The 12,999-nt window shown below is 43.8% G+C and overlaps 2 protein-coding genes across 2 annotated transcripts in view; one reads left to right on the plus strand and one right to left on the minus strand.

The window, feature by feature from the left end:
* LOC133570664 (uncharacterized) overlaps positions 1 to 12,999 on the plus strand; it is a 192,068-nt gene that overhangs the window by 145,412 nt on the left and 33,657 nt on the right. The gene's annotated exons all lie outside the window — the stretch shown is intronic.
* The window catches only part of LOC140680183 (uncharacterized), a 91,727-nt gene that overhangs the window by 59,426 nt on the left and 19,302 nt on the right, over positions 1 to 12,999 (minus strand). Inside the window, exon 4 of the mRNA XM_072916566.1 lies at positions 6,929 to 7,160. Coding sequence (XP_072772667.1) covers positions 6,929 to 7,160 — 232 coding nt within the window. The remainder of the gene's footprint in view (positions 1 to 6,928; positions 7,161 to 12,999) is intronic.

Here is a 12,999-nt window from a genome sequence, read left to right on the forward strand (position 1 = left end):
ATGAGCAATGCAATAGATGGTAAAGAATGTGCGGCCGCAGTATTCATGGACTTAACTAAAGCATTTGACACAATTAATTATGATATTTTTATAACAAAACTAGAAGGATATGGCATCAGAGGTTTGGTCTTGAACTGGGTAAGAAGCTATTTAACCAACAGGAAGCAATATGTGAAGATGGGTGAAAATATGTCAACACGGCTAGATATATCTTGTGGTGTACCCCAGGGATCAATACTGGGACCAAGATTGTTTCATCCTTATATAAACCACATTTGTAAAGTTACAAAGGACTTAGTTAGTTTTATTTGCAGACGACACAACTGCTTTCTGTTTAGGAGAGAACACACAGAAAATAATACAAATAATAACAGAAGAAATGAACACATTAAAAAGATGCTTTGACAAAAACAGACTATCTTTGAGTCTCAGTAAAAGTAAAATAATGCTATTTGGTTACAGGAGAAGTCCAAATGGACAGAGTAGACATTGAATGGGTAAAATAAACCGGATTTTTGGGTGTAATAACAGATGATAAATTGAACTGGAAATCTCATGTAAAAAATATACCACATAAGGTGGCAAAAGACATTGCAATAATGAATAAAGCAAAATAAGTCCTGGGACAAAAATGACTTCATATTCTCTACTGCTCACTAGTGTTACATATCTGACTTATTGTGTAGAAATATGGGAAATAACTACAAAAGTACACTTCATTCATTAACTGTGTTACAAAAAAGATCAGTTATAATAATACATCATGTTGGATATAGACAACATACAAACACTTTATTTAAATCTGAATTTGAATCAAAAATACTGAAATTCCACCACATAGTGAATTAGCAAACAGCTAAAATGATACACAAAGCAAACTATAACCTGCTAGCCAAGAATGTACAACAATTCTCAAATAAAGATGAGAAATATCATCTTAGAGAAAAATGTAATTTAAAACATTTTTATGCACGTACAACACTTAAGACCTTCAGTATATCAGTATGTGGAATTAAATGATGGAATGGATGAAGCAAAGCAATCAAACAATGTACTAATATGATCCACTTCAAGAAACTCTTCACACTTAAAGTGTTTACAAAGTACAAAGAAGAAGATAAACATTCTCAATTTATTTCATCCATTATTCATTTTCTACATCATCTTACTCATCTCACCATATGAAATATAACTTACTTCACTCATTATTATTTATTTATTTTTATTGTGATTACTTATGGAGTATATTGTGAACACATTGAGAACAGGAAGTGAACAAAAGTGTTCGCAACTGTTATGTAAAAGAAAAGGGGTAGAATTAAATAAGCTCTGCTTCTTCCTACTTGTTCTGTCGCTGTCCTGGGGGCCGCTGTCGCTGTCCTGGGGGCCTCACCCCACCAGGACAAGGAACTGTGTAACCTTGACGAGGTGCGACAGCTTAAACCTACCTGGTGCCTGCCTGGGCTCAGTGCATGGTGAACCTGTAACCTTCGGGGGGCTCACGGCACCAGGATGGCACTAATGAGCAGCTTCCGCCGAACCCCCTGCCATACGTAAGGAGTTCACAGCCTGTCAGCATGCTGTAAGGTGGCAGCCCCACCAGCTGACTAGCCATCGCAGGGCCAACTACCCAGCATGGTGAAAACTAAACAGTTACGAATCCAACCAGAGCAACTAGATTTAACCGGACGGACTACCCTGGCAACAGACCCCTGCATGCCCTCGAACTACGACATTTGGATCTCCGTTACAAAACCCGCATTGCCTGCTGGAATGTCCAAACACTCCTACGCCCCGGCTATGCAACACTTCTCTCCCGTGAACTCTCCAACTACAACATTACCCTCGCTGGCCTTTGCGAGTCACGCTGGCGCGGTACTGGAGAGACCACCGCCGGCGACCACCTTTTTCTCTGGAGTGGCCCAAATGATGGTAGAGGCCTCTACGGCGTAGCCCTAGCCATCCCGCTATACCGGAGGAAGTCAATCATCAGCTGGAAACCAGTCAGTGATAGACTGCTCTCTGTCCGTCTATTACACCAACATGGGAAGATGACAGTTATTGTCGCCTATAGCCCAACTGATGTCACCCCAGACCAGGCAAAGGACACCTTCCACGACCAGCTACATGACGCCATCCTGGCAGCCCCCCCTCATGACATTGTCATCGTCCTCACAGATGCCAATGCTACAATCTCCACCCAGGACCTCACCCTCCCGGCAGTAACAGGTCCCGTCTTTATCAACAGCACCACCAATGATAACGGCCAACGATTGCTTAATCTGTGCAGAGCCACCAACCTCTGCATCGCCGACACTTGGTTTCCCCGGAAGCGGATCCATCATTGGACCTGGTACAGCCCAGATGGAAAAACAAAGAAAGCCATCGACCACATCCTCATATCCCGCCGCTGGAAAACATCCATCACCAACTGCCGTGTCTTCAGAGGTGCACAGCTTGGTAACACCGACCACCGCCTGCTGATAGCCGACATGCGGCTGAAGTTCAAGGCAGGGGCATTAACTAATGCCTCCCCCAGGCTAGACTCCTCACGACTGCAAGACCCGACCATCATGGAGACGTACAGATGTTCCATCGCAAACCGATTCAATGCCCTCTCCAGTGGGATTGATAAAGAATGGCCTCACTTTAAAAACAAGGTCATTGAGGCTTCCAAAGAATCAATCGGGCGGACGAGACCTGCCACCAAGAAGCCCTGGATATCACAAGACACACTAGATATCGTGAATAACAGACGAGCAGCCCGTCTGCGGGGAGACCTGGACCTGTATCGACGCCTCAACAGCCAACGCAATCTGCCTATTCGACGCGACAGGGCGAACTTCTGGAGCAACCAGGCGACAGCCATGGAGACGGCTTCCCAAAACAACAACCTGCGGCAGCTTTTCAACCTGCTCCGCAAAGGGAAAGCGGGCCCCCGCCAGCGCTGCTTCCTAGTCAAGGATCAGGCTGGCAACATCCTCTCCACTGAAGCGGATTGCATCAGCCGCTGGAAGGAGCATTTCAGCGAGCTCCTCAACCATCCCCCTGCCCCAGAAGACCCCACCCCTACCACCCACACCACCACAATCCCGGACTGCTCCACCGCCCCTGTCTCTCCAGCTGAAGTCAGAGCAGCCCTAACGAAACTCAAGAATGGAAAAGCCCCTGGCTTATGTACCATCACAGCAGAGATGCTGAAGGCCAGAGGAGACAACATCATCCTCTGGCTCACACAGATCATCAACCATGTGTGGGTCTCTGAGTCGCTGCCTGATGACTGGAGGCGGGGCATTATACTACCATTTTGGAAGCATAAGGGAGACCAGCTGACCTGCAGCAACCATAGAGGGATCACACTCCTCTCCATCCCCGGTAAACTCTTTACCCGCATATTACTCACCCGAGCTCTACCTGCAACCAGAAGCAGACGCCGCCAAGAACAGGCCGGCTTCATGCTCAATCGTTCCACCATGGATCACATCTCTGCCATCCGGCTCTTAATAGAAAAGGCCCGGGAGCTCAGAAAGGATCGGCACCTCTACATTGCCTTCATTGACCTTAAGGCTGCCTTCGACACTGTGGACCACGGGTCCCTCTGGAACATCCTGAAGTCCCTCGGAGTCCCAACTAAAATCACCACACTCTTTCAGCAGTTGTATCAGGGTGCAGAAAGCTGTGTGCGTGTGAGCTGTAAAGACTCTGAGTGGGTCAGGCAAGGCTGTGTTGCCGCACCAGAACTATTTAACTGTGTCATCGACCACCTGATGTCCAGAGTCTGTGTGCGAGTCCCCGGGGTGTCACTTGGAAACTACACCCTAAAGGACCTCGAATACGCCGATGACACCACCCTGTTCAGTGAGACCGCTGACCAGCTCAGGGAGGCCCTTGGTGTGTTTGATGAGGAGACCAAACAGCTCAGCCTGAAAATCAGCTGGTCCAAAACCGAACTCATGCATATCGGCGATGGACCAGACCCACCACCCTTCTTATTTGAGAATACCCCTGTCCACTTTGTCCCTACCTTCAGATACCTCGGCTCGACAGTCACCAACACCGGCGACCTCAAACGAGAGGTGGACCGCCGTCGCACCCTTGCAGCCTCCGTCATGCAGTCCCTGTGGAGACCGTTGTGGCGACACCGGCACATATCTCGGGACACCAAGTTGAGGGTCTACAATTCCTCTGTCATCTCTGTCCTTCTGTACGGCTCGGAAACATGGCCGCTGAATAACATCCTGGCGGCCAGGCTAGATGGCTTTGATTCCAGAGCCCTCAGAAGGATAGAAGGCATCACGTGGAGCCAGCATGTCACCAACAAGACCCTAAGAGAGCTAACCCAACAGCTCCCAGCCTCTCGCCTCGCGGCAATGCGGCGAGTGCGCTGGTATGGCCATGTCATCTGCCTGCCGGGGGAACACCCCACGCGCAAAATCCTGGACTTCAACCCGCAGCGAGCTGGCTGGAGACGCCCTAGAGGCGCCCCCAGGACTCGCTGGCTGGATGTATTAGCCCAGGACCTTAAGGCCTGCAATATGACTATGGCACAAGCTCAACACCTTGCCCACAACAGACCCAGATGGAGAGACCTGGTTGCTATGGTCGGCTCTACGCGCCCTGAAGTGCAAGAGGACTAAGTAAGTAAGTAAGTAAGTCTTCCTACTCCTTTTCCAACATGTTGAAAAGACAAACTGGAAATTGTGATGTATCATGTTGTATACATGCATGTGTGATGTATCATGTTGTAAGCATGCATGTGTGATGTATCATATTGTATGAATGCATGCATGTGTGATGTATCATGTTGTATGCATGCATGTGTGATGTATCATGTTTGTATGCATGCATGTGTGATGTATCATGTTGTATGCATGCATGTGTGATGTATCATGCTGTATGCATGCATGTGTGATGTATCATGTTGTATGCATGCATGTGTGATGTATCATGTTTGTATGCATGCATGTGTGATGTATCATGTTGTATGCATGCATGTGTGATGTATCATGTTGTATGCATGCATGTGTGATGTATCATGTTGTATTCATGCATGTGTGATGTATCATGTTGTATGCATGCATGTGTGATGTATCATGTTGTATGCTTGCATGTTCCAAATAAACTCAACTCAACTAACACTTGGTGGACATTCAAGCCACAAAATGCAAATGGAGTATTGTTGGTGTATTTTGGATGGTTATAGAGGACCTCCCATTGGCTCCATTGCAAGTGGACTTTTATTTACATTTATGAGTTAGAATTAGGGCTGGGTGATGTATGTAATATACTGGATATATCGTGGGTTTGTCTCCGTGCGATATAAAAATGACTATATGGTGATATTGGAGTATACGTTCTCACACAGTTGCTTTTAGCTGCAGGCATTACACTACAGGCTCTTCTCACTCTTTCTTGTCTCTCCTTCTCACAGAGACATAAAACAAGCGCACCTTCTTACATACGTCACATACTGTCACGTGTGCAACGTCATACGCTCTCACGGAGCAGACAGGTAGCGGCATGGTAACGTTAGCTGTGGTGCTACTGGTAATACGAGAGAAAGAAGGTGCCAATCTGGTAACAAATGAAGGAAGAAATAGTTCCCAAAACAAACAGCAGGGGGTCCATCGTCTGGCGGTGGTTTGGCTTCAAGCGGGTAGATGGTGAACAAGTATGCGGCAAAAGCGTTGCTACAAAAAGTAGCAGCACTGCTAATGTAGCATCATTTGAAAAGTCACCCGCTAGAGAATGAAGAGTGCTTGAAACTCTGCATGTCAACATCTCCGTTCTGTGCCACACCAACAAAATGCCCAAGCAACCATTTCCACATCAGAAGGAGATATCGTCCGCAGGAACCTACCACATAGTGAAGGACATACACTATTTGATTTCCTATTATGCAGCTCATTATTATATGACACTTATTGAAATATATTGTGTGACATCATGCACAAAAGTGCACTTCATTTGTTTTAAACTATTGTAGTGGCGTTCTGTACAGAAAGTGCACTTTAATTTAGTGTTGTTTTGATATGTCATCTTAGTGACATCATGCACAGAAGTGAACTAATAGCTTGTTTTAAAATGTCTGACAATCTTGCACTTTCTGTTTTGAAATGACATGAATGTTTGTACCACTGCTTAATAACTGTTTAATAAATACACTTTTGCTAAATTGACTTAGTTGTGGTTTCCCTCTCTGCATGAAAGTTTAAAAGTAGCATATATTAATGCAGTATGAAGAAGAATGTTTTAATGTAGACACATATAATCATCATACTGCTGTGATTATATGCATCAAGTGTTCATTCAAGGCTAAGGCAAAATATCCACATATATATGGTGTATCGTGACATGGACTAAACATATCCACATATATATGGTGTATCGTGACATGGCCTAAACATATCCACATATATATGGTGTATCGTGACATGGACTAAAAATAGAGATTTTAATAAAAGGCCATATCTCCCAGCCCTACTTAGAATGTATTTTTGTTTATATATATATATCCACCATCATGTCTTTTAAAAAGATTGTGAAAAATAGAAAAATTCCCAAAAAGTGCAGTTCCCCTCTAAATTCGTGACATGGCCTAAACATATCCACATATATATGGTGTATCGTGACATGGACTAAACATATCCACATATTAATAAAAGGCCATATCGCCCAGTCCTAATTAGAATGTGATTTTTTTTTATATATATATAGATCCACCATCATGTCTTTTATAATGATTGTGAACGATAGAAAAATTCCCCCAAAAAGTGCAGTTCCCCTCTAAATTCCAATGATTAGATTTAAGACTTGAAGTGTATGAGCATGAAGTGATGAAGCCTACTTGGATGAGTCTTCTAAGACAAAGTGAACAGTCCAGTTGTGATGGATTGAATGCCCTGAGAATAAAATGATATGTGCTTACTTGGACTGTGATGAAGCTGAGAGGACTCAGGTGCTTTGTCTTCATGCTCTTCAGTCTTCACAGAGACAACAGTCAGTGGAAACTTGCTGACATCATCCTCCTCCTGCTCTACAACACACTCTCCCTCCTCTTCCTCTTTCATGTGTGGATCTTCCTCTTCCTCTTTCATGTGGGTGTGCTGTGGATCCTCCTCTTCCTCTTTAATGTAGGTGGGCTGTGGATCATCCTCTTCCTCTTTAATGTGAAGGGGCTGTTGAACGTCTGTTGGGTAAATAAGTCAATAAGATAAAGAGAGAATAGAAATAGTTTTGGACTGACACTGTTAACACAATGACATTATTTGTGTTCTTTCGTGTGTTGTGTTAAAAGAGTGTAACAAAACAACCAATAAAAACACGGGATATACTTCCTTTTGTCCCAGCCACTAAAATTTATTCAAAAGTGAGTACAAAAACAGACTTGGAAATTTGATGAGGAGCAAGTTTTATTATAAGTACAAGGCAGCATTGATTGAGGCATTCTTAACTTTACACTCACTGATATAAAGTGTGTAAATATTGTATTCTGTATACGGTCTATGACACCTAAACTTTATCTCTAAACTTAACCACAATTTGTGGTGTAGAATGACGTCTGGAACTCAAGATAGTTCCACATGTCTGGGAACGCCACCGACGGATAATCCTTGATATTACTCAACAAATCTTTAGGGATCTATTCCGTTTCATAATTAGATTTTTTTCTCGTATCTGCTTTTCGCAGGAAGATCTCGGCCAGGGGTGTTTAAACTAATTTTAGATGGGGGGCCACATGGAGAAAGATCTACTCCAAGTTGGCCGGACTGTTAAAATCACGGCAAGATAACGTAAAAATAAAGAAAATTGCAGATTGTTTTCTTTGTTTACAAATAGAACAAACACATTCTGAAAATGTACAAATCATGTTTTTTTTTTTTTTTACATACAATAGTATTCTATCTTTAGTTGTCCTTTTTTACACTTTCAGAATCAATTATGTGATAATGTTCATCAGTCAACTCATTGGTGTTCATTTTCAATCCATCAAGATAAATAAATAATATCAAAATCAAATTACAGGATGTTATTGATGTAGTTTGCTCATTTTCCCCGACTGGTGCGCTAACATCATGTGTTTTAGTTGTGTTTTACATATGTAGCATCATATACAAAGATACAAAGAATTGCTATTGCGACATCTAGAGGACACATTTAGAACAGAAGTTTCTTTCATTCAAAAATTTCGACTCATTTTTGTACTTAGCAAACTCATCCCGTCTCATTCACTCATTCACACACTAATGGCGAGATCTGCCATGCAAGGCGCTTACCACGACCCATCAGGAGCAAGGGTGAAGTGTCCTGCTCAAGGACACAACAGACGTGACTAGGTTGGTAGAAGGTGGGGATTGAACCAGGAACCCTCAGGCACGGCCACTCTACCAACCGCGCCACTAGCCTTCCACCATCGACCTGCCTCCTAGCCTTCCACCATCGACCTGCCTGCTAGCCTTCCACCATCAACCTGCCTACCAGCCTTCCACTATCGACCTGCCTCCTAGCCTTCCACCATCGACCTGCCTGCTAGCCTTCCACAATCAACCTGCCTGCCAGCCTTCCACCATCGACCTGCCTGCCAGCCTTCCACCATCGGCCTGCCTGCTAGCCTTCCACCATCGGCCAGCCTGATAGCCTTCCACCGTCGACCTGCCTGCTAGCCTTCCACCGTCGACCTGCCTGCTAGCCTTCCACCATCGACCTGCCTGCTAGCCTTCCACCATCGACCTGCCTGCTAGCCTTCCACCATCGACCTGCCTGCTAGCCTTCCACCGTCGACCTGCCTGCTAGCTTTCCACCATCGACCTGCCTGCTAGCCTTCCACCATCGACCTGCCTGCTAGCCTTCCACCGTTGACCTGCCTACCAGCCTTCCACCATCGACCTGCCTTCTAGCCTTCCACCATCGACCTGCCTGCTAGCCTTCCACCGTCGACCTGCCTACCAGCCTTTCACCATCGACCTGCCTGCTAGCCTTCCACCATCGACCTGCCTACTAGCCTTCCATCGACCTGCTGTTTGCCTCCAGCCATTGGCTTTGTCTACGGACTTCCACCCGTCGGCCTTGGTTGCTAGTCTTTAGCCCTGTCTGCTAACATCTTCAAAAGTGGTAAAACAAGTGGAACTTCTCCTCTCACTATGTCACAAATTATTATATTGTGTTTTATACTTTCGTGTGGTTTTACTGGTGTCCCAAATGGGTCTGGTCACCCCCACCCACGAGCTATGCTACTTCAAGATGCACAGTTTGACATATTTGATAATTTGACATTTCATCATCGTGGCAGCTACAAAATAACCTCGGCCTTATCTCAGTTGAAGATTTCTGTGACTTTGGACAAAACAAAATGGCTGCATACTATGGTAGAGTCCATTCATTCTTATTGTTTCCTTGTTTTGAGAGATCACGTCAACATTACTGCATCCTCCCCTATTGTGAGAACTTACTTTCACAGATTAAAGACTGACTCAAAAGATGGTAACTTTAAGCGCAAATGTTTAGTTATATTATTGTTATTGCTCTCGGGAAATGTTGAGACTAATCCAGGCCCTGATACACCTACACAAGGTTTTCCACCTACAGATTTTAAAACTAGTCTTGGGATTATTCATATCAATGTTCGGAGTTTACTCCCTAAGCTGGATATGATAAAGATCTGGATAAACTCAACAAATGCTGATATTGTAGTCTTATCTGAAACTTGGCTTAAACAATCTGTGCTTAATAAAGATATTTACATTCATGGCTATAATGTCTATCGTACTGACCGACAAAGAAAAGGTGGTGGAGTGGCCATATATATTAAGCAGAGGTTTGATGTTAAATTAGTGCTCTCTGAATCAGTAAGTAAAGAAATTGAACTGTTAGCACTTGAAATTGAATTAGCTAGAAATCACCACATTATGGTAGTGGGGTGTTATAGGCCTCCATCTGCCCCTAGTACAGGGGTCGGCAACCCGCGGATCCGGAGCCGCATGCGGCTCTTTGATCACTCTGATGCGGCTCAGCTCCTGATTTTCCTGGGAGACTTCCGGATTTCAGTGCCTCTCCCAGAAATCTCCCGGGACAAATATTTTCAGATTTTCACCCTAACAATTATAATAAGGGCTTGCCGTGATGGTACAGCATTTAACGCCCTCTACAACCTGTACTTACAGTGTGCCAGCCAAGCCACATGTTGTATTCAACTACTGCTTGCTTACATAAGTGACAGCAAGCCATACTTGGTCAACAGCCACACAGGTTACACTGACGGTGGCCGTATAAAACAACTTTAACACTCTTACTAATATGCGCCACACTGTGAACCAAAACCAAACAAGAATGACAAACACATTTCGGGAGAACATCCGCACCTTAACACAACATAAACACAACAGAACAAATACCCAGAATCCCATGCAGCCCTAACTCTTCCGGGCTACATTATACACCCCCGCTACCACCAAACCCCGCCCACCCCAACCTTGCTCTCCCCCAACCATCACCCCCCAAACCCCTCCGTGCGTCGGTTGAGGTGGGCGGGGTTTGGTGGTAGGGGGGGGGGGGGGGGGGGGGGTGTATAATGTAGCCCGGAAGAGTTAGGGCTGCAAAGGATTCTGGGTATTTGTTCTGTTGTGTTTATGTTGTGTTAAGGTGCGGATGTTCTCCCGAAATGTGTTTGTCATTCTTGTTTGGTGTGGGTTCACAGTGTGGCGCATTATTAGTAAGAGTGTTAAAGTTGTTTTACACGGCCGCCGTCAGTGTGACCTGTGTGGCTGTTAACCAAGTATGCCTTGCTGTCATTTGTGTGAGTTAGCAGAAGCCTCATACATCCTGTGGCTGGGCCGGCACTCTGTTTGTACAGGTTGTAGAGGGCGTTAAATGCCGTGTCATCACGGCACGCTCGAGAGAATAGTTGCCCTGAAATTATTCGTAGTCTCCCGGAAAAATCGGGAGGGTTGGCAAGTATGACGCTGTCAAGCGCCATTCATATAAAACTCTCGGGCCGCAGTAACATTCAATTTTCATATTAAGGTGCGGGCCGCGTGTCTGAGACCCCTGGTTTATACATAGCACAAAGCAAAAAAAAAAAACGTTGTATGTAGTGTTATTTCATTTTAAATTTCAACAGAGTTTTGTGGCTCCCATTATCTTCTTTAATTTGTGAAACTGGTCAAAATGGCTCTTTGAGTGGTAAAAGTTGCCGACCCCTGCCCTAGTAATTCCCTATCTACTCTTGTGAAGCTTCTGTCTCAACTGAAATACAATTAAATAGTGATTTGAACTGGGACTGGCTCACATCTGTGTCTGACTCTTTGAAAGCACAGTGTGAATCTCTAAATTTAACACAATTGATTAACTCAGCTACAAGACCTAATCCTAAATGCCCTCAAAAAGCTACACTCATTGACTTAATTCTAACAAATATGCCCTTTAAATGTGTTGTATCTGGTGTTTTCCCTAATGATGTGAGTGATCATTGTGTGATTGCAGTAGTGCGAGACACAAGGATTCCTAAAAGCAAGCCTCGTCTTCTTGAAAAACATAATATGAAATTATTTGAGACGCAAGCTTTTTTACATGACTTGCATCTTTTTAATTGGGATAGAATTGCTCTTTTTGATAATGTTGAACTGGCTTGGAAATATTTTCACAAAAACTGTTTGAGTATAATGAACAAACATGCCCCTTTTAAAATGTAGGGTTAAAGGACGTGACAATCAGTGGTTTACATCGGACCTGTCAGATGTATTGCATGAGCGTAATGCTGCTTGGGCCAGGGTACGCAAGTCAGGGTTGGAAGCAGATTGGTTGAATTTTAGACAATTAAAAAATCAATTTACCTCTCTCCTTCGGAAAGTCAAATCAGAATTTTATTTCTCCACAACAACTGAAAACCTCAAACACCAAAAGAAGTTTTGGAAAATCATCAAATCTTTGTCCGCCTGCTGTAATTCAGTCAATCTCCCACCTAGTATACTTGTTGATGGTGTCAGAGTAAGTGACAGAAGAGAAATGGGTAGTCATTATAATAATCATTTTATTTCCTCTGGTTTTCTCTATAATTCTGACAACTTTACTGAAGTTCCGCTAACAAAAAGAACCGTTGAAAATACCCAAGTTTTTAACTTTACGCCTTTTACCACAACAGAGGTAATGAGTGCTCTAAAACAACTTAAACCTAGAAAACCAGCTGGCTCAGATAAGTTGGAGCCGCTCTTCCTAAAGTTGGCAGCTGAAATTATAGCTGGACCACTGACTCACATTTTTAACCTTACTCTAATTTCAAATGAAATCCCCTTGGATTGGAAATCTGTCCTTGTAATCCTCCAATTAAAAGGAGGTGAGCCTAGTAATCTAAATAATTACAGACCGATCTCTAAACTCTCTGTTCTGGCAAAAGTGCTTGAATCCCTTATCAGTGAACAGATAAAAGACTTTTTGGACACCAACTTTATTCTGTCACCATTTCAGTCAGGTTTTGGCAGAAATCACAGTACTGTTACTGCTGCTATGAAGTTTATAAATGATGTAACTGAAGCTCTTGACAAGAAGCAGTGCTGTCTGTCCCTCTTCATTGACTTTTCAAAGGCATTTGATACTGTTGATCATGTCATTTTAATCAAACGTCTTTCAGCTATTGGTTTTTCTCAGCAAGCAGTTGGATGGTTTGCAAATGACCTCACAAGCAGAACTCAGGCTGTTCAGATAGAGGGTTCCTTCTCGGACGTACTGCAAGTGAAAAAGGGTGTCCCTCAAGGTTCTGTGTTGGGCCCATTATTACCGTAATTAATAATTAATAATCTTGGACGGAATATTCCGAACTCAACTTTCCATTCCTACGCTGATGATACTGTCATATACTGCACAGCACCCACTCCTGCTGAGGCCTTTAAATATCTACAACAAGCATTTGACAGAGTACAAGAACAACTTTGCTATCTTCAACTGCTTTTAAATGCAGAGAAAACAAAGTGTATGTTCTTTACCACATCAAAAACTGTAAGATCAGCA

Source organism: Nerophis lumbriciformis, linkage group LG28 (assembly GCF_033978685.3).
Source record: "Nerophis lumbriciformis linkage group LG28, RoL_Nlum_v2.1, whole genome shotgun sequence".
NCBI lineage: Eukaryota > Metazoa > Chordata > Actinopteri > Syngnathiformes > Syngnathidae > Nerophis > Nerophis lumbriciformis.